The sequence below is a fragment of the Myripristis murdjan genome, chromosome 19 (genome assembly GCF_902150065.1).
Source record: "Myripristis murdjan chromosome 19, fMyrMur1.1, whole genome shotgun sequence".
Classification (NCBI taxonomy): domain Eukaryota; kingdom Metazoa; phylum Chordata; class Actinopteri; order Holocentriformes; family Holocentridae; genus Myripristis; species Myripristis murdjan.
The window spans coordinates 6,966,772-6,992,893 of NC_043998.1; the positions used below are offsets into that span (position 1 = coordinate 6,966,772).

The following is a 26,122-nucleotide window of genomic DNA, read 5'->3' on the forward strand; positions in this document are numbered from 1 at the left end:
GCTGGGTGACTGGGGAAATAATGGTTAAATACTGACAAACCAGATATTTCAAGTCAGGGGGCTGGAGATGCATCATGATGCAACAACCAAACACACGAGCGGTTCAGCTCAGACTGCTGGATCCAGAGTCCAGAGTGCTGACCATTACAGCACTGAGCCTCTGAGGGAAGAGAGAGACCCAGGGAAATTGCATAAACAGCCAAGTAAGTTCTCCAGGGATAATCTCACAAAGCTCTTTTTTTCCGTAAAGTTTCTTTTGATGAATTACAATCTTCAACAAAGCACAAACTGTTCCCTTGCCTCCACTCCCGACCTCTAAAGTTGCAACTCCCAGAAAGAGCCAGAGTATCTGAGAAAGGGCTTGTCTGGGACTTAAACCCGACATACAGTGTGTTTTACAAGAAGAGGCTCTCATATATCAACATTTTGCTTGTTCCCAGCCGGCCTTTTTTGAGTGGTTATTTAGCTATTTAACTGGTTTTCATTTTTTTTTTTTTGGATGCTGTCTCTCTTGCGATTGCACTAGAGGCACTGCATTTGTCGTTGGTTATGTGTACAGATGTTTGTGCGTGACCATATCTGTTTTCAAGCAAATATTTTTCTTTTTTTTTGCTCCTTATAATAGTGCAGCAGTGGCCATCAAAGTTGTCAGCATTATGCTAATCAACCTCACAACTCTAGGTGGTAAGCCGGTACTACAATTGAACGTTTAATGCATCAACAGCAGAATGTAAATTGCAGAACACGTCGCTTGCCAACAGTCAGCCCTTGTGTTCTGCATTTCTGATGAATTCCATTTTAAAAAATCACTTTTCTTACAGTAGAATGATGAGAACAAAACAGGCGGGCAGGCTGTGATTTTTGTCAAAGAGGTGCTTTATTGAAAAATCTCCAGTGTTAAATGGAGCGGGCTGACACTCCCCACTTACAGGGTGTGCGAGCCCTCAGCGTGCTTTTACTGCCGCCGGAGGACAAAGTGAAGTGCACGATACACCATATTTCAAATTTAAGATCTCTTACTCTTCATTTACAAAATGCACTAAAGCGAGAACTGTATAAAATTTTTATTTGTTCCAATGCCAAAAACAGAAGCAAGATTTATGAATTCATATACTTCAATATTAAAAATAATTTAAATATATTACAAATCTTAAGCATTTCTTTTTTTTTTTTTTTTTTTTTTTTTAGACTTACAACAGGACAGAAAGATGTACAACTGCAGTTAATATTCCATTTATAATAGAACCAATAAATAAAACACGTTTTGGACGTTTTATGTAAACTATCAAAATTATTTATGAGTGGCCTGTTATGGGTTTTTGAACGCCTTTCAAGTTGCACTTTTAACTGAGGCCAAAAATCATCAGTCTTCTCATTGCTGCCTGAGTAGTATTAATGAACCACTCATGTAGATCGTTTGTTTCCACATTTGTTTCCTCTCTTTTTGTTATGCATCAGCTCGAGCTCAAGCCAAAATTATGATGTTAACTCGCTCACAGGACATCCAGCGTCATTAGCACCATGTAAAGCCAGTATCCCCTACCTGTAACATTTTCTCATTAAACTCACCTACAATACATACAATACTAAAATCAACCAGTGGCAGCCTACTCTCTCCATAAATAGTTCATTTGCTATACAGTATACATGAATGTTTTTTTTATGGAAATGGTGTGTATGCTGTGAAAGTGGGTGTTGTGGGTCTGAACCACAAATACACAAGCTGTTTAAGGATACCTCACAGTGTAATGTGCAAAAGCTATAGGGAGGTATGTTTTGTGTGTGTGTGTGCATGTGTGTGTGTGTGTGTGCATTTACAAAAGAACACAACATGTCACTTTCAACCCCTTGGGGTGCAAATCTGATCTTGTCATTACTGTCCAAACAGGGGAAAGTCTGACTTTATCTCTGCGTTTTTAAACAGGAGTCAGGCGATAAGATCCGCGCCACAAAGTGTTGAAAAAAAAAAATCCACTGTGCGTGTGTAAACCGAGTGTTTAGTGGAGTCTGTGGTGTTTCAGAGGGAGATGTCTGAGGATACATGGAGCTGCTGTCCTGGTTTCCACTTGGCGCTGCGCCTGCCTCCGTCTGTCCGTCTGTAAGGCTGGTTCCTCAGGTCTGTGGTAGAGAACAAGGGACAAAAATGTTGTCATCATCTGGGAAAAGACCTGTATATTAACTTGCTAAATTTATCTGGAGCTTAACATACAGTTGCTGTCTGAATGAATTTTATCAAATGAGGATTTTATTGAGTCATAGGCCCTACTTCGTAAACCCCTGCAGTACCAGCACTGCAGTGTGTTAAATACCGGGGCTGTGATTGCTGAGATGGGGCCACATTACTGCTGCTTTACTCTCAGTAATAGCCCCGGTGACAGCAAATAAAAATCTGCATTAATTAATTCATTACCTATTTAGCAGTTGCCCTCATTAACCAGATCTATGTGGAAGTTCACTGGACCACATACTGAAGTAGGCACAGTAAGTCAGAACAGCAGAGGAAGTCAAAATTCAGTGCAAATTCAACGGGTATACTAAATATATTATCCACTTTCACATTTCTAAACAACGTGGTGAAGCCCTAGGACACAATGTAGAGAGTTTTTTCAAAACTGTTTTAGTATTTTTCAGTAATATATCTGCCTCACGCTTCAGGTCCCCCGTGTCCACACTGATTTTGGATAGACAGCCCTTAGTTTCTGCGTCCCAGGCACATGGAATGACCTTCAGCTCACTCTGAGAATTGAGACTCCTGAGAGAATCCCCTTGTTTCAGTGTGTAATTGTTTTTGATTGTCTTGTCTTTGACTGTTGTCTTGATGTCATTGTAAATTAAGGCAAACTAAATGATTTTCAAGGATAAATAAAAGGTTGAATGAACTGAGTTAATGGATTTAAGCCAGTTTTTACATATATTTATGTCAAAATATACCATCTGACTAGTGCATGTAATATTTTTTGTGGTTTACTGAAATTCCTGCAGAGCATGCAAATGATTTAAAGTGGATGGTGCTGCTGCAAAACTGTAATGTTAATATCTGCCTCATATATCATGCTTTTGACCACTATTCTGATTACCTAAGCCTAAAATGTCATGCTAATGCTACTAGTGATTTTTATACACATGCATTTGAGCATGCTGACTTTAGCTCCTCTATTAGAGTTAAAGATTTACATAGTGTATAATGTGGGTGCACAAATCTGGCTGAGTCTATCAGACAACCCACCATTCCTGCTTGGAAACCCTCTAACAAAGATAAAACCACAGTCGGCTGTGGCAGGGTGAGCAAGAGAGAGAGAGAGAGAGGCAGAGACCCACACAGTGCCGAGGGATCTAGGAAGGACTGTCGTCACTGAAGACGGAGTCGCAGAGGAGACGAGAGGAGCGCTTGCCAGAGCGAGCCGTGAAGGGCACAGACTTAAGAGCTGAAGACACCAGAAAGAAAAAGGCGAGAGTGAGAGAGGCAGAGAGCGAGAGAGGAAGGTCAGACAAACAAGTGAGAATGAAACATGGAAAAACAGAAGAGGAATGTGCCTTAAAAGAAAAATAATAAATACTAAATAAATAATAAATGGATGAAAGAGGATTATTGAACTGAGAAAAAGATGGTGACATGTGGCATATATAGGCACATATATGTAATTCATATAGGCATATGAATTGAACTGTAGTTTGAAAAAAAAAGGAGTAAAAGGACTGAGTCAGGCCGATGAAGAGACTTATGCCTTGAGACTTATGATAGAAAACATATTAAAGGGACAGAAAGAGAAACATTCTTATAGATAAAGTGCAAATAGAAGCTTGAATCTCTTCCCCTTTGCAAGGCCACTGATTAAGAGCCTACCTAGAAAGCCCTCTTCAACAAAAATCTTGAAATGAAAAAATATTCCATGTGAAAAAGAGCACTCTAAGGGTCAATATACAGCTGCATTTCCCTTTATTTTCCTCTTAAAGGGACAGCTCACCCAAAATACACCTAATGCAGTCTCTCTATGCAATCTGCTTGTTTGCTCAGTGCCTCCTCCTGGGCAGATAGATACAGGTTGATTGCATTTTTCTGCAGGAACTAGTTGCCAACAAAAGTCTTTCCCTCTGAGGGGAACATTATGTCGGGTGTTAATGTGTAGAAAGAGAGCTATTGCAGTTGAGCTTTTCCGCTGGATGGGTCCACAAATGTGAACCCATCCAGCCTCTCTGTATTGGACAACTCAAAATCTCTCAGAAACTATCTGGACGGATTGATTGCACTATGGGTAAGTGGGGAAATATCTTTATTTTTGCATTTTGGGTGAACTGTACCTTTAAGCCCCCAGCATGTATGTGAAGCAAAGAAAGAAAGGAGGACCTCACTTTCATTCATGACCCTACACGGTACAACTCACAATGGTTAATGATACTGGTTAATTAATCTTTAATGGTTAATACAGATAAGCTATACAGTGTGACCTCTGCTGAAGCCCCCTCCTCCTCCCCTCCCCCGGTGTGTCCTACCTGTGATGATGTCCTCGATGGCCCCGTCCTTGCCCTCCCTGACCAGGGGAGTCACCTGTCGCCTCTTCAGCTCTGCTATCAGATCCATCTGCTGCAGCTTGGACGTCACAGAAACCTGAAACATCAAAAGGCAATCAAATTATAGCTGCAGAAATATATAGATTGTAGTGAGTATCCCTGTTATGTATTGGCTTTGTGAGCAAAGTTCACATGATATGAATACAGCCCTGCTGTTATTACATGGGCAGTTAATGTACTATTGACATTACTAGTAGGGATGCACAACACTGGATTTTTTTTTGCCAGTGTTCAATATGCCAATATTTTCCCACTCTTTTGGCTGATGTCAATATATGCACATTTTTTCCCACCTAATTGCAGATCATCAAGTCTCTCCTGCAGTGGAATTAACATTTTATTATGCCTGCTCTTACTGTGAAGGCCCACTGGCACATGCAGACATAAAATGAAATGTACACATTCACTGGGCAACAGAAGAAATCTGCTTCAACTTAGATTATGTAAAACATGCCGTATTTATTTTCATACATTATCTTTCAAACAAAACTATACGACTCAGCCTGTTTGCATGTCAACACGCTTGGATGATGACAACAGCCACAACCAGTGCAAATGTGACCTATTTCACATACCGGCATGTCATATCGGCAGAAATTTGAAGGAGAAGATAGCATGCCTTGCTCATGTTTAGTGCAAAAATTTTGTCATCTGCTCTAGGATTTTAAATTGGCTTCATTCTGGTCAGAGGTCGACTTCCTTTACCTTTAGGCTACCACTACTCCGCCTCACATTTGAAGAATCTACCTTTGCCGTTACTTCTGGCTTCGGTGGAGTTGGCGGAGCTTCACTGTTCAGAGCATCATGTTTTTTCCTCTGCTCATTCTCCTGCTCGGCTTGCTGTCACAGAGAGGGACAATCACTTTAATGTTATGCACTGAATAATATGATGCCATGTCATGAGATTCCACGTACATCTGAAGATCAAACAGTGCCTGGGAAATCAGTTATGCAGTTGAACTGTTGTACTGACAGGCTCTATTGTCATGTTTCCGGAGAGAGCTTTTCTACGTGCGCTACCTGTGTGTTCTTTAATTTAAATCACTGAATCGACTGTCAGTCCATTAAGGAATCAGCACAATCAATATTATCTGACCTTGTATGCCTTGATGAACCTGACAAAAACGGGGAAGAACATGGAGGGTGGAGTCGTTTTCGGATTTTCTCCAAAATACTCCACAGCTGAGTCATAGGCATCCTGTAAGACAGGTGAAGTCAGAACAGGCTTTACTTTCACTTTGCTTTCACAGAATCAGGATGAATCAATATGCAGCAATGATTAATGTCTCTATCGTACTAAGTAATGAACAATTTCATAACTAAAGATGAAAAAAAAAAAAGATTCTTGGCTTCAGTACATTGGTAATGCTCTCTTGCACTGGACAGAGCAATTTGCATGGATTCAGTCAAATTTTCTCACAGAATTAAAGGCAAATGAGCTCACCTGGGCAGTCTTGCCATCGGCTACGACAGAGTTCAGCAGCTCATTGTTACTGCTGAGAAAGTTTTTCAGCACAGGGTTGTCTTCCTCTATGGTGAACTCCTTCCTGGTCATCTCCATGCCCTTCTCCAGAGCTCGCACATCCTGCACAATGCTGTTGAGAGACACTATAGACAGAAGAGACAACATATAAGTGTGTTCATTGCCAATTTGAAAATGCTGAGGTAACACTTAAGTTGCACAACTCCCTCTCTTAAGGTTATTTTTATGGCATTTAAGCTACATTAGATGACACATGGGGTACTGAGAGGACATGCAGTGTCACAAGATCTAACATTACAGTTGAGTGGTAAATTCTCTATTAAAATTTCTCTATTAACTTTCCTCTATTAACATTTCCTCAAATGTAAACAGCAGACCAGTTTGCAGTGCTTAGATATTACTGATCTGATGATGTATGTTGTGGTGCTTTCTTTGAAGGAATCGCACCTAGTTACATATACTTTTGTTTGAACTGAGATTTAACTGCAGGCAATGAAAGGTTTATTAAAACTCCTCACCAGAAAGGAGCAAACGATCAAAAGACAGGAGAGGAAAGATCAAACAGCAGCGACCCAGAAACGCTCTCTGATTCAACAAAGTTTTAGAAATATTTTCTGGCTTGCACCCTGCAGAGTGGCAACCAGCTTTATGACAGAACATGTTCTGAGTAATATTACCTTGATTCAACTTGTAAACAGAGCACCTACATGCGCACGGTATTCAGGATATAAGCTCATATCCCCATAAAGGTCTTACTCAGGATAAGCTCTTCTTAACACATCTTAATATCCTGGTCATGATTACTGTATCTCCAGACATGAATAAATAGAATATCATCATGCAAATTGTGTTCACTGTAAAATAAATAAATAAATAAATAAAAAAAACAGCAAAAAATGTTTTTACATGGCTCAGAATCCCAGCTCATCAGCAAAATTTGGGTTGCATTGTAAAAACGGGTTACATTCATTGTTAGGTTTAACCCTATAAAGCCATTTGCATCATATATGATACATGTTATCAAATAACACATTCCATTTTCAGTTTAATCAATACTTGACCAAAATACTGTTGTATACCTTTGGACACTTCCCCTGTTCACCCTGGACCATACCACTGGCATATATGATACAACAGGAAAAATCGTATGTAATAACATATTTTTTGAAAACCGTTTTTTTTTTTTTTTTTTTTTTTTACATTTCGTTATAGGACTAAATAAAGGGTTCAATTTCAAAAAATTGGAATTTTCTGCCAATTCTTTCATAGTTCAGGCTTTATAGGGTTAAGTATTACATTAAAGGAGCATTAAAATCCAGGTAGAAATTTTAGACTTTGCTGGCATCTAGTGGTTGAAATTTTTACCTTGCTGCAGTGATGTAACTTTGCAAGGAGTTTCAGTTTTTGACACTTAGAGCTCTGTGAAACAATGCTTTTCTGTCACAAAAGATGCAATAAAAGGGTTTCATCATCCTTTAAAGGGCGAGTCAACACTAAATCACTAACGCCAGTGATATGGCAGCAGGTATTTTTAACAGCTGTCACTGGCAAAGGACCTGCGGCTACATCGCTGATTGTGTGTGGCCAAAAGTGCAGCTTCAACTCCCAGAGAGCAGAGCAGACAGAATATCATATTATCACATAAACCCTTTAAAACCACTAACTATCACAATAATGTGCTTTGTTTTTACAGGATCAACACCACATTTTGCTGTTTTTTGGGGTGGATTCTTGCCTTATGAATTGGAGTTGAGGTTGGCAAGTGCAGTAGCTAAACAAATAGCCTTTGTAAGTTTACTTTATTTTGCTTTATTTCAGTTGCATTTCCCAGATTGTCCATATTGTCTTCCTTCTGCAAGCTACCACTGCTATGCAATTGCCTTTATGTTCAAGCCGTATACTTCTGTGCTGTTTGTGTACCCAGAGCAGCCTTGTCCATGAAGTGCAGCTCGGTGTGGAAGGACTGGAGCTCTGGGTATTTCTCCTGAATGATGTTGGCAATGAAGTGCAGCAAGGTCTGTTTGCGGTCTGTAGATTTGGTGTCCAACAGCTGGGATTAGCCAGTAGAGAAGAACAGTCATTAACAAACCACAGTCAAAAATTAGATTCACTCCAGTAAGTTGTACAAAAATCATATAGTAAAAGTTATATATGAGTTATGAATTCTACCTAGCTGAGTGTTGCTGTCAAAAAGCCACCAGAGTTTAAAACCTTTTTTACTCACCAAATCCAAACTCTGCAGGCGGAAGCCATAAACTGCGCCCCGTTTGCTGCTGTTCATGTAGTTTCCAAATGCTAAAATGATCTACACAAAATCAGAATTACAGTCAGAAAATCTTTACTGTCGAGTGTGTAACTGTTCAGATTGTGCTATAAAATGACAATAAGTGCAGTGTACAATAGGATACAACTAACTGACACACCATGGGAATAAATCCTATTACAGACTGTACATACTTTTGTTTTTGGCATGCTCATCTTGAATTGCTGAATTAAAATATGTATATTTTTTAATAAATGAATTTAAACATTTAATTCATAAGATACAATTAGAAATCAGATGCAATGGCTTAAACTGCATGCGATACATTTGTGTATAATTTTATTTATTATGCAATTTAAAAATGTGTTTTCTCTATTCATATTCGCCCATAGAAAACTGAAACTGAAATGAGTTAAACTGAAATAATAAGTGAATTTGAAAATAGAGAAAGTAAAATTTCACCGCACAATCAAATTCAGTTTCAAATTCAGCCTTTGCATTCAAGTTGTAACTTTGTTTTTTTTTCACAAATTCACAAATATTGACGCAGTATAAGTCATGCTATTGCACACATTGTATTAATGGTACGATTCTGCTACGCAAGTTCCAGACATTGTGAGTGTTACAGGATACCATACAGCGTATGAAAATAAATTTTACCTCAAGAATCTTCTTCAGCTTGCTGGAAGATTTGAGTGACATTGATGCAGCAATGATGGCATTGAGTTGCTGTCAGAAACGTTGATGAGATGACAGTTATTTTCTCAGCCAAAAACACAATATCAAAATCAGATTTGTACAGGGCAGGCAGCTTACAATAGTCTGACACTGCTAATTTACATTATGCCTTGCTTCTTTAATGAGTCGGTAATTGGAATAGTTTCCATTAGTGCCAGACCAGAGACAAAATTCAGCTGTTAAAGTTCAGTTTCACCCACATAGAAACCAGAAATATAACAACAATATGACTGGGTGAAAACATAGTATAACGCCTGGACCGCGATTTCAAAGACAGATTTCAAAGCGTACTTATTTGTTCTGATGTTGTTTTTCCTAATATCTTTATCTGGTCTTGCCCTCTTAGTCCAGTGAGTGTTTTCTGAATGTGTGCAATTATTAACTTTCATGTAGTTCTGTTGGATTTAGGAGGAACAATATGGATTATGTTCAGGAAATGGAAAAGCAAGACTTGTGGAAATTGTGTTGCAGTTGATAATCTATCCATGTAGAAAAAAAAAATCTAATCTCATAGTTACAGTAATATCTGTTCACGTGAAGCTTCAATTTTGCATTGTTGTTGTTGTAATGGATGTGTCGTGAAGCATAAATTTAACATGCATGCAGGAGTTTGGCTGTTCAGTGTATTTCATTATACTCACTCTCTCTCTCTCTCTCTCTCTCTCTCTCTCTCATTCTCTGCTGTAGGTTCAATAAATGTAGAATGAGCTGTAGTGCATCGACTCATTTTGAAAGAGCAACAGCCAATAGGGGATGATCAACACGTGGCCAACACACAGCCAACGTCTTTAATTGACCAACCAATCATGTAACTTTGATCACTCCCTCCCTCACTCAGCTGGCACCACCTGGGTCCAGTCGATTACCGAAGCACCAATTTAAGTTATATAATCTCTCTATAAATCCCCCTATGAACTCACAGGCTGAATTAACTGGACACTCTCAGCGAAATTGCCCATGAAGGTGAGAGTGCTGATGCGATGGGGCAGCCGTGGGATCTTGCCAAAGCGCACCATGAAGCGGTCCTCCTCGCTGAGCTCATCCAGGGGCCTGCCCTCACACTCATAGTTGTGGATGAGCTTCAGTTCATACTCCGTGGGGATGAAACGCTCCAAGAGCTCCAGGAAGTCCAGGCTCAAAGCTCCTTGGTTATACCTGTGCCCAAGCAAAAGATGTTGATTTATGTTCATTTCTTTTTTTCATGCAAAATAGCCAGTGGTGGAAAAAGTATCCAAATCCTTAAGTAAAAGTGGCAATATCCTAATCACAAATACAAAATTTTACTCAAATATGGAAATATTAGCAGTAATACTTAAGTGTGAAAAATAAAAGTAGTCTTTAGGAATGTTTCCTTTCAGAGCGCAAAGTTATTGAGAGACTGTAAGAAGTATTTTAATGTTGTAGGTCTAGCTGCTCCATAAGCTTGTTGCTAGTTTACAGTGTTACAGCACTTCCTATGCAACTTAATAAATCTTATCCTGCAAAGTAAATACAGCAGTCAGATAAGGGTAGTGGAGTGGAAAGTAAAATATTTATCTCTGAAATGCTGTGAAAAAGTATCACATAGTTGCATAAAAATAAAAATTCAGGTAACGTGCCCATACCTCAAAATTTGACTTAAGTGCTGTACTCAAGTAAATACATTTCGTTGATTTCCACCTCTGAATATCGTCATGCTGGTGTATAGAAACTAATAGTTGAAACAAAATAAAACATGCAGTACATGTATGGTACATACGTCTCTATGGCAGAGCAGATATCAGATGCAGCCATTCCTCCCTTGCGTAAAGTGATGGCCAGGTTTTTGGCTCTGTTGGGCTCCATTAGGGACACTTTACTGGTGGTCTTGTGGGCCGCTCTCATCTTGAGGGTACCCAGGTTTACAGGGGCCGTCTGGGCCTTGGTTTTGAACTGCTCCTCAAAGGTGTCCATGTTTAACACCTGGTAAGAGAGGTACAGTGAGGTGCAATACTGAGAAATATGCAGCTATGACACTGGAGGAGAGCTGTATAGAGAAGTATAGGGGATGTTGCTCTTTTTTGTGTTCCCAGTTACAGTGACCAACACTGAAACCGTATGAACAGCAACAAAGATGAATTAAGATATGGAGAGTATCACTGAAAAACAGGGAAAAGCAAAAAGAGACATGTAGATACCTTGATGCCTACGGCTTACATAGTGGAGAGAGAGACATCTAGAGGCAGAGACTAATAGAGAGGGCTCACAAAGAGGAGAGACAGCTATAAATGGCCTAACCGCTAACACTTGCTCGTCGTCCAGCTCATTGAAGACCGTTCCTGCCACCTGGTTGGATTTGAGGGCCTGCCAGTTTAACAAAGGCATGCGGTATTTGGTCTGAATAGGCTTCTTTTTACTGCAGCCTGGAGGAAAAGACCAAACAATTCATTGTTATAATGCACCAGAACTTTTTTGTTTGTTTGTTTGTTTGCATGCTTGATGAAACCAGAGAATCAAAGCATCATGTCAGCTTTTATGTTACTGTTTAGCACTGTGTCAAAATCACGTTAGGGCAGAAGTGTAAAGGAAAAATCCACCCTTGGATACACTGCTATATCAATCTGTGATATTTGATGCATTTCATGAATTGTTTTGTATGACCCATGACAGACTGACTTTTGACAACCTCTAGAAAACGGGTGTGAACTTGAGGGTTTCTCCCACTGACTGACACTACAACCTGACATTTCCCTTTGATGCTGTGCTATCAAACTCATTTCAGCTGCACTCGAAACATCTCAACATCATGTCACATTGTCTATGTTGTGTCTTTTATCTGCAGAAATAAATAAGTTACACAGCCAAATAGCATAAGCCCAGGAATGCAAGACACACGCACCAAAAGCTGCTTTTAGACAGTGTTACTGAGTGTTTTAGGGTGGATTTTTCCTTTGAGCTGTTACCCAGAATAATGTGACAGTTTCAGAATTTAGGTCGAATAAGAATAACTGAAGTGCTTCTGAAATTAAACCACTTCAATGCAATGTGCTCGCAACAAAGTATTCCTGCTCCACTTTCTCTAAAATCTGTGCTCTGATGGCAAGCTCACCTGAGCGTCCATCAGACAAACCTCCAAAGAACAGGGGCGCGCCGCCTCCAGGAGGGGGCGGGGGCGGTGGAGGGCCCAACCCAGGCGCCATGGGTGGTGGCGGAGGAGGAGGCGGTGCCACTGAGCCTGGAGGAGGTGGGGGTGGGGGAGGAGGAGGTGGTGGGGGAGGAGCTGCTAGAGGGGGAGGCGAGGACTCTGTGGAGGTTGGCGGAGCCTCAGGGCTGTCCGTCGTATCGGCTTCTTTTTCAGCTATCCAGAAACGGAAGAAACATTAAAGTTGTCTCAAGCTGTTAGAAAGACAATTGACAGATGTGTTATAAATGCAGACCTCAATATATGCACTAAATACCAGCTAAAATCACAAGCATGGAGTAAACCTTCACTCAATAAATTCAATCTACATTATGTAGGTAGTTCAGCCATTTAGCCATGTTAGTCATTGAATCAAGTTAATACTAATTACATTCATACCTCAAACACAACTCACTTTATTCTTCTTTTACTGAACTGGCTGAGACTAGTTACATTGTTCTGTAATATCTATTGAAAATGGCTTTCTTTTTTATTTTTTAAATTTCTTTGTTGTTTTTATTTATTATTCTTATTCCTATTCTTATGATTCTGATGTTCTTTGTTGGTTGGTTTTGGGGTGAAGTCCCTGGCTCAAGGACACATCAGCCATCAGAACTGAGGGTGGGGGGAGTGCCGTTCATTCAAATCAGCTTCTTTAATCTTTAGGGCCTGGTTGCCCTATTTTAGTTTTATTTTATCATTTAGTAAGATATTTTTTATTTTATTTTAATTTTTCTCTAGTAAGATGTATGACTTAAGAGATAAAAAAAAAAAAAAAATGGTGCCTCACTATTAAGAAGTACTTCAGAAGACATTCCCATATCTGTCAACACTGACCTGTCTGTGGCACGGGTTGGATGACAGGGACCACCTGAACATCCAGGTGTCCTGAGGAAGAGCGCTCCATTCGGACCAGCCCCTGATCCACCAGAGCCTGAACTTTGACCTCCAGCTCCCTCAGGGCCTGAGCCGATCGATCCCTGTCCCTCTCTCTCTCTCTCTCCCTCTCGCATTCTATCTCTCTCTCTCTTTCCCGCTGCTGCAGCATGGTCACTTGGGAGCAGGATTCACGTAGACTCTCCTACAATGCACACATATTATGATGCGTGAAATGTTATTGTACTTCTACTTGCAGTTTTATGGTGCACGGAGGGAGGAAAATGGTGAACTGTACCTTTAGGAGCTCCACCTCTTTGGTGGTCTGAATGAGCTTCTTTTCCAAATCTGAGACTTTCTCAACAGCCTCCCTCTCACTCTCCTGAAGCCTGGTGCTTAGCTGTGACATACAACATTCATGTGTATATTGTGATTTTACCATTCTCTTCCTGTGTTAATGAGCACTTGCAGGCTACATATGTAATTGTGTCCATACTATTATTCTGTGTATGCATGTACATGTACCTGTGTATTGTGTTCTTGTAGTTCCTCCATGTGTTCCAGTAGAGCGTTCTTGGTCTCTGCGTCCTCCAGCAGAGCTCCTACATCAAAAACATTGTCCAGATAGGCCTGGATCTGCACCAGCAGTCGGTCACTCTCTGTAAACTTTAACCTCTGCGCCGGGACAGATACCACAGAATAAACCTCATCTTCTTATGTAGTCACACATGAAAAAAATCTAGCACTGATAGAGCCATGACTGAGAGATTTGTGTCATTTTGGAAAGGTGACATCTTTGTGAGTGCTTTTTGAGTGATGATACAGACCTTGACAACCTTTCTCAGGGTATGAGCGCTTCTGAAATACTGTCACTTTCAACTTTACTGTAAACCTTTTCTTCTAGTTACATTAAAAAGATGGGAAAGGTCTTATAACACTCACAGCCAACTACAGTATCCTGCTTGCTCTTCTTGAAGTGTATACTGTGCATAAAGCTGCATGACATATAAAATATCCATGTCTCAAAGTCAAATTTTGAGAGCTAAGCTATCTGAGAACTTGCCTCAAGGTACTCATCCAAACCATGGCGAGTGAATTCATACTGCAGGTGGACTCTGAAGTTCATGTTTTCCACTGAGTGGACCACAATGTTGATGAACTGCATACAGGCCACCTGGTGGGTAGAAAGTGTAATGATTTAACTCCATTTTACATGCAGCAGTACAGTAGTTGACATTGGGGCTAAGTATGGCTATTAACCGTCAGCTCTTGAAGAGAGGACATCATTTACAAAGAGGTCATTTTTGCCCATTTATCAAACTCATGGTTTGGCTGCTACTGGATAATAATCCCTGTTAAATACAGTATATACCACCACTGTACCACTCTATATAGGTGATTAATTTTAAATTGATCTAAGGAGACCTTCACATCATTATCGGTCATCATGCACAGACATTTTGAGAACCAAAGGCTCAAGCAAGAGGACACCCTGTGATGTTAAGCGAAGTGTTGCTATCCACTTATTTATTCATGTTAAACAAAAATCTTCATGCAAAACATAAAGGGAGACATTGTATTTTCAAGGAGGGCACATTAGCTCAAGCACTCTTTGGACCCCATTCGTACATGTGCCTGGACACACAGTAATTTGTATCATACTTGTAGAGGTTTGATGTAGTATGCACAGCTTACCATGAAGTCAATGTTACAATCTTCGTTGCAGAAATACTCCATGAGCTTCTCAAATCGACTTTTCTCTCCACACACCTGAAAAAGGATAAAAGGCGGGGTAATTTAAAAGTAGATCATAGGCAGCCAGCAAGGTGGAACTAATATTCTGATGATTCTGCCTTTTCTGTAGAGTTTTAGGTTCGTAGGGACTGTATTACTCCTGCACTATATATACACACATGGGGGCAGTGTGCACACACTAAACCTGAAACACACACAGCAATGTATTCTTACTGTAAACATCGTCTGTGCATCTCTTCCTCTCACTCTCCTCCTTCTTCTTCGTCTTCTTCCTCTCTCTCTCTCTCTCTCTCTCTCTCTCTCTCTCTCTCTCTCTCTCTCTCTCTCTCTCTCTCTTTTCCTTCTTCGTTTTACTCTGGGTATTTCAGTGAAGTGTGTGCACAACTTTGGAGGATACTGCCATTCCATTTTCAGCTGATAATGCCAATTTGGCTAAGTAGTGCAAAGTAATTGGGTTCTAGTTGTATGCTTGTGCATGTAAGACATATTGCATGTCTCTTATCTGTACCCCAACATGCATGCAATCTAATTAAAGTGTATTGATAGGCTGTATTGACAGAGATCACAATGAATTGGTCTTTGTGCAGCTGGGTAAGCTGCAGTTGTAAATTTGGCTTCAATTCAACTTAATGCATAGCTGAAGTACAAACAACTGAAATAATGGCACTGTAAGGTAGTGTTATATTATGCATTGTGTAAGATAATTGCTATGTTGCACAATGTTGAGTGTGCTCTTTATTCCACAGGCACAACCATTACATAAACAACACTTCAGTGCTATTCCTCTTCACTGTGTGTGGGCGTGTCTGGGTGTTTGCATGTATGTTTGGCAAACAAAGAGAAAATGTGATTGAAATATTAATTTTGTTTCCTTCATCATTCATACAGCATATTCCCTGTTGCATCCCTCAGCAGCAGTGTGTCCATGTTTGCTGGTGTCTTATACTCGGCCTCCCCCCTTTGCCCACTCATGTCCACTAAATAATGCAGCCTGCCAACCTGACAGCCTGCACCACCCAAAACAATGCCCACGTTCTGCTACTGAGGGACACATGAGCCAGCCCCTGGCACTGCGCCCGTCTGCCTCTACTTTACTCCCCTACCACGTGCACTCTATTGCTCTCTATCTCTCTCCATCTCCCCCTGTGTCTCTCACCCACACGCATTGGCACTGCCGCTGTACCAAAACAAGAGCTGTTCACTGTGCTACTCGGGTTGCCAGCGTGGTAACTGATGCTGTACTATCAGCCAGGCGAGGGCTGATGTTGCCAGAGGATTTGGCACTTAGAAATTCACAGGTTCTGAATTTGTCGCTGGAATTAATGTGTTAATTAAGTCAGAATGATAAATATATCATATTATATAATGTGTTGTAATGATTAGATCAATAATAACATTTTCTGCTTGCAGCAAATGGGATTAATATTTTCTGTATCACCTGTTTTCTGTGTACAGGGACGCAAGCTAGTCTCTCGAATAAACTTTGGCAGCGAAGGCCCTTTTTTAAACAGATTAGGGGAAAGGTTTAGATTGGTTTGATTTGGGAAAATTAGTTAAAACACCCAAAGGTCAATACCATGTAATCCACACTGATAAATCCACAGAAACCTCAAACCAGTGGTACTATCTAGCAATTTGAGCAAGATATGGCTGAAACATGCAATTAATTTCAAATGCATTATTTTCAACCTGAATGACTGAACCACAATGATGTGATAAGACTACCAGTCAGTCAGTTCATTGTGACTTTTATTTTACATTAAATGATATGATAACACGTTCTGTGAAGGCCAATCCTACACTCAGTGCTACTCTGGCCTCCAGGAAATTGCAGCAGTGTCAAATTCTGAATTAAGAACCTACTGTGGTCAATTGACAAAAAAAAAAAAAAAAAAAAAAAAAAAAAAGTTGGTGTAGTGTAATGCCCTGCTCACTGTCAGTGTTACTAAATACTGCTGGACTGCTTGTTGCAGGGGAGCAGTCTAACATCCTTGACTGTTGCTAATAATAATCTAGCCTAGTTTGGTCCTGTACTCCATTTTGTCAGTCTGTGTTGTTCTTGCCACAGGAGGCTATCTGTTGGCAACAGTTGCTGCTTTCTCAGGCAAAGAAGAGAGAAGGCCAAGGAGAGGTCACATGCAACTCAACAAGTGTTTCACATATTTATGTCTCCTCACTCTATTTAGTCTGCCAGTGGAACAACTGGGCAGGACAGCTGACGACGGGTCAGTGTGTATGTAGGTTCCCCTAACCTGCATTTCAGTATGTTAAAGGACTGTGTGGTCTGCTGGTGTTATAATCTAACTCTCCTATGTTAAGCATAAGATCACTTTGAATTTGTATCTAAAATATGGGTTGAATCGTGTCTGCTAATACTTCAAAAGTAGGTCATCCAGGAAGAGGGGAATAAAGTGGAAATAGTGAATTTGGAGAATGATGGGATATGTGTGTGAAGTGCTGCAGCACAACAGGCTCTCGTCCGTTGTGAGATGAATTAAGATCATGCGATTTCATGATACTAAGAGAGTATTTTCAGTATAAAGGCATAATGTTGGACAAAAAGATCTTGATGGAGTTGGGTGAACTCAATACTTTGTGACTAATTCATCAAGCATGACAAGTACTCACAACCTGTGCCAGCGTCAAATAAAATAAAATAAAATAAAATAAACAAAAGAGAACAAAATAAAATAAAATAAAATAACATAAAATAAAAAACTTGACTAAATGTCTGTCGTCATGGAGACTTGTCTGACCTCTTTGAAGTTATCGAAGGCAGACAAGATGATGTCATGTCCTCCTCTCACCAAACACACGGCAGCTAGCAGCTCCAGCACCAGAGCCTTGGTCCTGAGGGGGAAAAAGCAGGTTTAACACATGATGACAGTGGACACTTGGTATGCATGTTGTTTGCCTACAGTAAGCACCCTCACACACATTAAGGTTTACACACTACAATGGGTTAAGGTTTATGCAACATGCACACACACACTCTCCTTACCGAGGGTTTCTGTTGTTGAGGCTGAGTGTGATCTCATTGACACAGCAAGGGTGGTTCATCACTAGGTTGAAGCCAGACTTACAACATACAGTTTGAGATACACACACACACACACACACACACACACACACACACACACACACACACACACACACACACACACACACACGCACATACACACACACAAATACACAACTGTCAGTCACTTGTCATGCTGGTAGACTCTTTGCCTATTGACAGGTGACAGTGATCCATCCTGCTGCCTCTGGAAAGAGCGTGCCCTTTCAGCTTAAAGTGAGGCACAAGACAGGATGACAGCTAAGCATCTCCAGTAAGCTTCCAGGCTCAGAGTAATCCCATTCCAAACAAATTTCCATTCCTAGCCTTTCTCCTGACAGGCAGGTAAGTGGAAAAGGGACATCATTTTTGCCTGAATGCACGAAAGCACAAGCACTTGAGGGATTACACTAACTTTTGGGGTTTGGCCCATTTAATTAACCATCTGGCCTTAAAGCTGCGGTGAGTTCTAATTTTGTCACGTTTAAAGGAACAGTTTGCCAAAACCTGAAAGTTTGGTCATCATTACAATAACTTTCATGGCACATTTTGTTAGTCTAAAGAGCCAGCGCCAGGCTGCTTGTGTTGCCTACACCAGCTAACTCTGATATTCAAACTTCAACTGACATGAGGGTGAATAGGACTCAATTTGCAGTTTTTGTTGAACTATTTCTTCAAGATAATGCTAGTTGCATATGGTTACTTAACATATTAGCTTTAGCAGAAGTTAACAGACAAGATTTTGGTATGAATCCTCTTGTCACATACTGTGTAAAGAGACCAGTGAGTCCCCAATAGTCAGTGTATTCCTTTAATTAATGCAATAATTAATGGAGTAATGTTGGCTAGCTATGTCAAAGGTATAAAATTACCAGTAAACGATATCATTAAAGACACTTATTATTTTTTAATGGGGTAAAGGCAATGGGGGTTATAAGAATTACTGTCACATTTGCTGTTACTGTGTTTGCAGTAACATTATTATCAGTTCAAGTTCATTTATAGTCTTTAATCACTGTTTAGAGTCTAAAAAGTAATACAACCTTGTCAGGTGTTTGATACCTGTAAAATATGACAAATAAATAGTAGGAAAAGCTTTTGGAAGAAATGGTTGATGGACTACCGCCTCCTGTATATGGGCAGATGTGTGAAAACAAAGTCACTCCATACCTGATAGTTCATGATGGCACGTAGACACATGATGCAGAGGTGAACGTCATCTTTCTGGCTCACGACGCGCGAGTTCCTCAGGGCTTTCCTGTTGTGGAGAGAGTTGAATCTGCCAGGTGAGAGATGCTGCTGTTACCGCAACGTTGTCACCACACAATGTGCAGCCGCTTACCTCATGTTACAAATCATAGCATCTTCCTCAGTGCTGGTGGAGATGATCGTACATTTGCGGACTAAGTGCCTTTTCCCAAGTACTGCACAGTTTTAAGGCACTTGTACTTGAGTATTTGCATTTTATGCTACTTAATACTTCTAACACCACCACATTTCAAGGAGGGAAATATTGTACTTTTTACCCTACTACATTTGACAGTTTTTGCAGGTGTAGATTATTAATACAATTTACAAACCAATTAATGGATTATGATATATTTTTAACCTGCCCAGCAGTATATAAAGTAATTAAAATCAGCTCTACCCTTACCAGCTGCAACATTAAAGTGGTGAACACATTAATGCATAAATAATTATAGTGCAGTAACATGATATACATGGTTCTGAAATGGGCCATTCAGCATAATGAGTTGTCATGGTTCTGTGTTTAGACTCTTGTTTTGGGACTTTGCTGGGACACTGGTTGTGTGTGTCCCTGTGTTTCTGGTATCGGTTTCCAGTGTTTCCCTCAGTTAATCCTCGGTGTTCTCCAGTCTTGAGTTCCAGCCCATTCCTCAAGTGTGTCTTGTTTCCAAGTTAGTGCCTTGTGTATTTAAGTCCTAGTTTCAGATTCCGGTCATTGTCTTTGCTCAAAGAGTTCCCCAAGTTCCCAGTGTATTTTTTCTGAAATATTACTGTATTCTTCGAGGCAGTTTGTGTGCCTGCTCCTGCATTTCGGTCCATTTTCCTGACAACACGTACCATGAGTGCTTTTAGATGCTAATATTTTTGCACTTTTAGATTTTGAACAAAGGACTTTTACTTTTAACAAAGTATTTTTACACTGTGGCATTTCTATTTTCACTTAAGTAATGGCCTAATTGAAATGGCAGGAAATTCTAGTGGGAGAATAAGACAGAACTCTTTACACAAAGTGTAAAGAGAGTTGACAAATTGATCAGTGTAAGCAAAAGTACATAACTGCATGGTGAAGGAGGAGAGGGAATGAGGAACAATTACACACCATCACCATCACCAACAAAATGGACTCTCCCAGTTGCCGGCAGATTGGATGGAGTGTCTGTTGGTTTGGGCCACTCATGACATTTCTCACATTCACACATGCAGACTCACACTTGAACACACATACACTCTTTGGGTATTTGAGATCACATAACCGAGCAAGAGGCCCCCACACATACGCACAGAGACGTTTTTGGCATGACAGGAATGTCGCGTCTTAAGATGAGAAAGATAAGACACCTGAAATGCGGTGTGTTTGTGCGCATGTGCATGTCTACGCTCGTTACATGTTCATTATTAGTATGACAGCCACAAATGTATTCATGTCAAGCTGTGTGCTCAGTGTGACTTGACAGTTGTAATAGTGCTGTCACACCTTATAGGATTTCTTGCCTGACTGCTGTAAGGGGAAAGCCTTGCATTTCTGATAAATCAGCTTTCTAGGAAACAACATATTCATATTTTAAATGATTATTCCCATCTGCATCCAGTCATTTCTGAGGCCATATGTTGGGGTTTAAATGAGTGAACCTGCTAATTTATTAGGTCTAATTGTCCTTGCCACAGATGTGCCCTGGGATTGAACAGAAACGATATTTGATGCAAGACAATGTTGGAAATGTCTTGATAGTGCCATGGACTATCACTTCGGAATAACACTTAGAAATTGGACACTTCTGTATATGAGAAGTTAAACTTCCAACTTTGACAGTGCAGACATCAAAACTTAGAGGACAACATGACAGTGACTTGATACAATAACAATAAATCAACAGTGAGGACTGATGAGATATAAAGCCAGAGAAATATATTTATATGACACTCCTGCCAGAAAGAGCCTAATCACAATACTGACATATGACAGTATGTCTGTCTGGGAGGCAAAGTCAGGCAAAGTCCTCTAATCTGTCAGTGGATTGTGTGTGTGTGTGTGGGTGTGTGTGTGTCTGTGTGTGTGTGTCAGTTTGCCTCCTGGCTGCATTGATCTAAAAGTGCCGGGACATTTTGTATCATCTCTCAGGGGGAATCAGTTTGTCACAGGCAGCGTACGTTTGTGTGTGTCTCATGCATGCATGTGTGTGTGAGAATATATTAGTGTAAATGAGTGTTAGCATGAATGTGTCCATGTCTGCAGTAAATGTCCTGTAGACACATTATGTGAACACGCACACATGCACCTGCAGCGCTGTATGTGTGCGCGTACAAACAGCCGCTGTCGCCCGGGACATCTGCTCCACAACACTGTCACACTCACATGAAGCCCATCGCACCTCAACAGTTTCAGAGTTGTCATCTCGAGCGTCACTCCATGCTGTTCTCACCTGACTGTGAAGGCCTTGCTGGCCTTCGAGGCACTGTGAGTAGGTGAGTTGGTGGCACTTTTGCTCAGATCTTCCACTGACTTCTCCGTAGTTCTGCCTTTCTCTGTGGGCAAAGTGCCGCTGTCCAGACTGTCCATGTCATACCTGGTGAGGCACAGTGGAGCGGAGAAGCATCTGCATTTACTCTCTTTCAAATGCAGCCTACCCTGAACTTTCATCAGTTTTCATTTTCATAAGTCCGGTTGAGCTAGTTTCCTTGATAACAGTGACTGAAAATCTTATGAAAGCTGCCAGTGCACAGCTCCACTACCCTGACTGTTAGATAAAAGCAGAATTTAATAGTATTTCAGGCTGGTACCTACATGACAGCACAATGGGCGAAGGACAGATAATCCACAAGAACATCTAAGCCTTGGTTCTCCTCATTTAGGAACTCCTGAGCCCAGCTGGACAAGAAAATAGGTGGAAAAGATTTCAGATCACAAGCAGTAAACAGTAACAACAATAATCACATTTCAAGTTTACAAACTAGTCCAAAAATACCATAACAATACATGAATTAAGCAACATCATTCATTAGATATAAATGTACATCTCTATTTATCTTTATATGTGAATTGACGTGAATACATGTGTGATTTTAAAGTACAATGTCCACATGTGGTTTTCCAACAACTAAGTGCAGTTGTACATCTGAACGTATTTCAGTGTGTGGTTTCATCCGTATTTTTTTTCTTAAATGATTATTAGAATCTGGGCTCACCCAATATGATTGGTCCTCAGGGAGATCTCCAGCTCTCTCAGGACCTGAGTGGATTCTTGGACCCGCCTCTTAAACTGGCAGCACACAAGCATGGTAGTTATGAGGTAGTGAAATACTTAATGATACATAAAATGGTAGGATGTTTAATATGTGAAGCATGGACTTGATAAGCAATTGCATTAAAAAGAAGACTTATATACTTCATTATATCACCGATTTCCATGGATGCCACCCAGTAAAACACACAGCACTCATTAAACAACACAACAATCATAAATCATCTGTTCTTCAGATTTAAATCTGATATATGAGACACAATGAATGGCGGGAAAATAAAAGTGTCATTTGAACACTGGAGATGACTGGATGGGATTTTAATTTGAGTTTGGGAATGGTTCTGCTTGATTTCAGTATCAGAACCAAAGCGTTTGGATTGCCAGTTTATGAATATTTGCATGCTTTACCTCAAAGGACAGGTATGCAAAAGGACAGGAAGGAGGCATACAACATTTTGGGTAGTATAAAATGACATGTTTCAGCTTTTTACAATAATAAGAGGCACTGGTTTTCAACACAAACGTCACATTGATATGTGGGACGTCAGGTGTTTGGGCTGTACCTTTCGACTAACCCCTCCATGGTCGAGATAACTTTTCAGCTTCTCCAAATAGGCAGATGGAGGATTCTTCACTTGGAAGCGCTCCTGCAGACAGAAGCATACATGCAAATGCCCACACACACACACACACACACACAGACCTCTAATTATCTTTGATTGCATGAGTGCAGTGAGGGGGAAGGGGGACCAGAGGCCAGAGCTCAGCTGGGGTTTCACACAGGCAGCCTGATTACACAGCATCTCCTATGGAAATGGAATTGATCTTAACGAGCTTCCAGAGAGACTATTTTACACTATTCAGTACTTATAACCACACACATTTGAAGTACAGCAGCTCCGGCGCTGTCAGTTAATTAAGCAATCAAACTGTCCTCTGTAGTATTTTTATATGCCGCACTGGCCAGGTTGTAACAGCGGTTGCAGTTGCATGGACCCATGATATCATTTCATACGGTTTTACTGTTTGGATACGATCACAGTGAGTTATGTTTGAGGAAAAGGGTGAAAGGATTTTGTGGGTCATTTAAATTTTGGTATACAAGTGCCATGATGGTCTTGGAGCAGCTCTACCTGATAACTGTTTTGGTGCAAATTTCTTTCTATCAAATTAAGCTGAACAATTAATGAATTGATTAAAATTTCAATTTAAAAAAAGCTATAAAATTTCATTAATACTGCCTAAAGCTGTTTATTTTCAATGAACCTTTACATTTTTTTTTTTTTTTTTTTTTTTTTTTTAAGCAAGAAATATAAATGGAAACATGTTGTCTGTATCTGCCCACTGCCTCTCAAAATGCTTGTATACTCTGTGTTATTGTTTCCATGTTCACAGTAACTGGAGCACCAGGCTGTGCTTACTACAAAGTGGATTTCTTTTTATTTATTTTTTTTCTTTATTTTTTTTTTCTTTGGATGGCAAAAGCGGACAAAATCTGACAAGAAATAGAAACAACATCTTGACCAATACTATACTACAGTTCTTCAGAGACTGTAAACAACTGCCCTGTGGATAGGCTTATACTGACATAGCTTCTCTGCATTCAAGAAGCCTACACATTCATTTTAATGTGCTATATTAAATTTTTTGGGTCACTATCCTGAGTCACATCTGTCTTGTGTGTCAGACTCAGACTGAATAGAAACTTGTGAATGAGAGTTATTTATGTTATCCTATGCTATGGCAACCAGCCACACATACAGTAGCAGCTATACAGTGGAGCTGCTGCATGACAGTGACAGGTGTCTCTCTCCCACCAAGATACGGGAAGCTGTGGGCCCCCCCACTGTTGCCACAGCAATGTACAATATTGATGAGCATCTCCATATGTGTGTGTTTGAAGGGTATGAGGGGTGATTGACTGTGTTGGGGATTCACGCTGTGTCACGGTGTCAGTTCAGCTTATATTTGCTGCTTGACCGACAAAACGTGATCCGCTGAGCACTATAACTTACGCAGGCTTACTTTGACACACTGATGTACCATTATGGTTTCACATAGATTAAACAAAAACTTTAATCAGATTAACTACAGTATTGCAACTTAACCCGAGAGAAAATCATGATGAGAGACAAAGAACATAAAATAACAGAAAACCCACCTGATCACAGACCAGATCCCACTTCTTCTCGTTGTCATACTGACTGAGGATCTTCACCTTGTCTGGGGGAAGATTCATTGTGTTCTGCAGGCAGAAAGACAGAGAAAGAGACTGACATTTCCTAGAAAACAATATCATTGTGCCCGAGTCTTTTTTATGCACAAAGTGAGTGTATCTGTGTTTTGGAAAATGCCGCCTTTCCACAGTCCTACATATGACTCCAACTGCTGCATTTGTCAGCGCGGCAATTGTTGACATATGAATAATTCAGCTATCACATTACAGCTCATGCTTTGGTCTTTGGTAATTGAAACGTAACACAAGCCTCAAGCCTTCATTTTATAGAAAACAAAAGCTATTTTGACAGCCTCTAACCCTCCTTCTATACCATAACTGTGGTTCATATTCTGCCCTTCCTATCCTAACTAGGCTCAACAAGTGCTGACAAGTGCTTTACATATAAAGGTGATTATTAAGATTACATTTGCATGACTATATTTCTAATGATGAGCAGAAACAAAGTAGTGACAACACTTTGAGGTTCTTCTTATGCTTTGTTGCCATGCTTCACCTGAAACCCCAGACAACCCAGATAGTCCAGGGAACAATAAGACAACAAACACGAGTCCCCCCCCAATGCCCCTGGACACTTTGTTACTATGGAGCCTCCTCAATAATACATGTCTCCACTATAAATGATTGCATTACTTGTCACTCACAGACAGCGGTGTATATACAATCAGTCCATGACTCAGAGGTCACTGTCGGTGCTTTCTCGTAACACCGCTGCTCATTATCGTGACTGGCACATTATGTTGCTGTTGCACTGCAGGCTGTTGTCACAACACTTATCTGTGTGTTGCCCATGAGACACCTAACCGTTTTGAAACATCTTAGGAGTAACAAACCACTGAAATACTTAAATATGAACTAAGGCTTGACACTTTTCAAATTGTAACACCAGTGGCCAGTTAGCATTCATGTGGATACCAGTATCAAGTTACAAGGCTCAACGTGCCAATGATCAAACCACAACAATGCTCACACTAACCCTGTAACACTTAAAGCAAGCTAACAGGATGAGACAGCACAAAATGAAGCCATTGTGTCAGCATTGGCTTCCCAGCAGAGACATACCCATGCCACTGAAAACAGGTTCAACAGTTCGTCATATTCAAATGTAAAAACGGTTAATGGTACATGGTCAATGATAAGAGTGGCCATGTGGATGATAACACACACAGCCCAATCCCTCTGCTGTGTCAGTGATGTCCTTGGTTGGTATCTAAAACGATTCAGTGACTAACTTGCTGGTGGTGATTAATGTTTTTCAAAATATCCTGGAAAATGGTGAATGGCAAAAGCAAAAGTGGGGAGTGTGAGAGATGAGACTGCAATGCAGGTTTGTGGTGTGTGCCCCTGTCTGCTGATCAGTTACCATGGTGAACGTTTGGTGAGAATATGGCCCACTGGTCCCCACTTTGAGAGTGATAATGCACCCGGAGGTGTACCAGTGTAGGGAAATATTGGATGAGATGGAGATGAGTGGCATTCATCTCTGCCAAGTCCATTACTTGCATGTAATGTGGCACT

At 40.5% G+C, this 26,122-nt stretch overlaps 1 protein-coding gene across 5 annotated transcripts in view; it reads right to left on the reverse strand.

Annotated features, from left to right (window-relative positions):
- Window positions 1–861: 861 nt before the first annotated feature.
- Window positions 862–26,122, reverse strand: part of fmnl1b (formin-like 1b) — a 34,688-nt gene continuing 9,427 nt past the window's right edge. For 2 of the 5 annotated variants that reach the window (XM_030078205.1, XM_030078209.1), the window contains exons 2-26: window positions 24,530–24,613; window positions 22,932–23,015; window positions 22,313–22,386; window positions 21,912–21,995; window positions 21,550–21,693; window positions 19,052–19,160; window positions 17,825–17,901; window positions 17,580–17,673; window positions 14,764–14,838; window positions 14,132–14,242; window positions 13,594–13,743; window positions 13,367–13,468; window positions 13,030–13,273; window positions 12,121–12,369; window positions 11,310–11,434; window positions 10,792–10,994; window positions 9,974–10,208; window positions 8,976–9,044; window positions 8,277–8,357; window positions 7,973–8,102; window positions 6,014–6,177; window positions 5,666–5,767; window positions 5,275–5,409; window positions 4,492–4,606; window positions 862–2,118 (exon numbers count right to left, since the gene is read on the reverse strand). In XM_030078205.1, the coding sequence (XP_029934065.1) occupies window positions 2,018–2,118; window positions 4,492–4,606; window positions 5,275–5,409; window positions 5,666–5,767; window positions 6,014–6,177; window positions 7,973–8,102; window positions 8,277–8,357; window positions 8,976–9,044; window positions 9,974–10,208; window positions 10,792–10,994; window positions 11,310–11,434; window positions 12,121–12,369; window positions 13,030–13,273; window positions 13,367–13,468; window positions 13,594–13,743; window positions 14,132–14,242; window positions 14,764–14,838; window positions 17,580–17,673; window positions 17,825–17,901; window positions 19,052–19,160; window positions 21,550–21,693; window positions 21,912–21,995; window positions 22,313–22,386; window positions 22,932–23,015; window positions 24,530–24,613 (3,141 nt within the window). In that variant the 3' untranslated portion in view covers window positions 862–2,017. Of the gene's footprint in view, window positions 2,119–4,491; window positions 4,611–5,274; window positions 5,410–5,665; window positions 5,768–6,013; window positions 6,178–7,972; window positions 8,103–8,276; window positions 8,358–8,975; window positions 9,045–9,973; window positions 10,209–10,791; window positions 10,995–11,309; window positions 11,435–12,120; window positions 12,370–13,029; window positions 13,274–13,366; window positions 13,469–13,593; window positions 13,744–14,131; window positions 14,243–14,763; window positions 14,839–17,579; window positions 17,674–17,824; window positions 17,902–19,051; window positions 19,161–21,549; window positions 21,694–21,911; window positions 21,996–22,312; window positions 22,387–22,931; window positions 23,016–24,529; window positions 24,614–26,122 lie in introns of all 5 variants that reach the window. The other 3 variants (XM_030078206.1, XM_030078207.1, XM_030078208.1) reach the window with 3 other exon arrangements.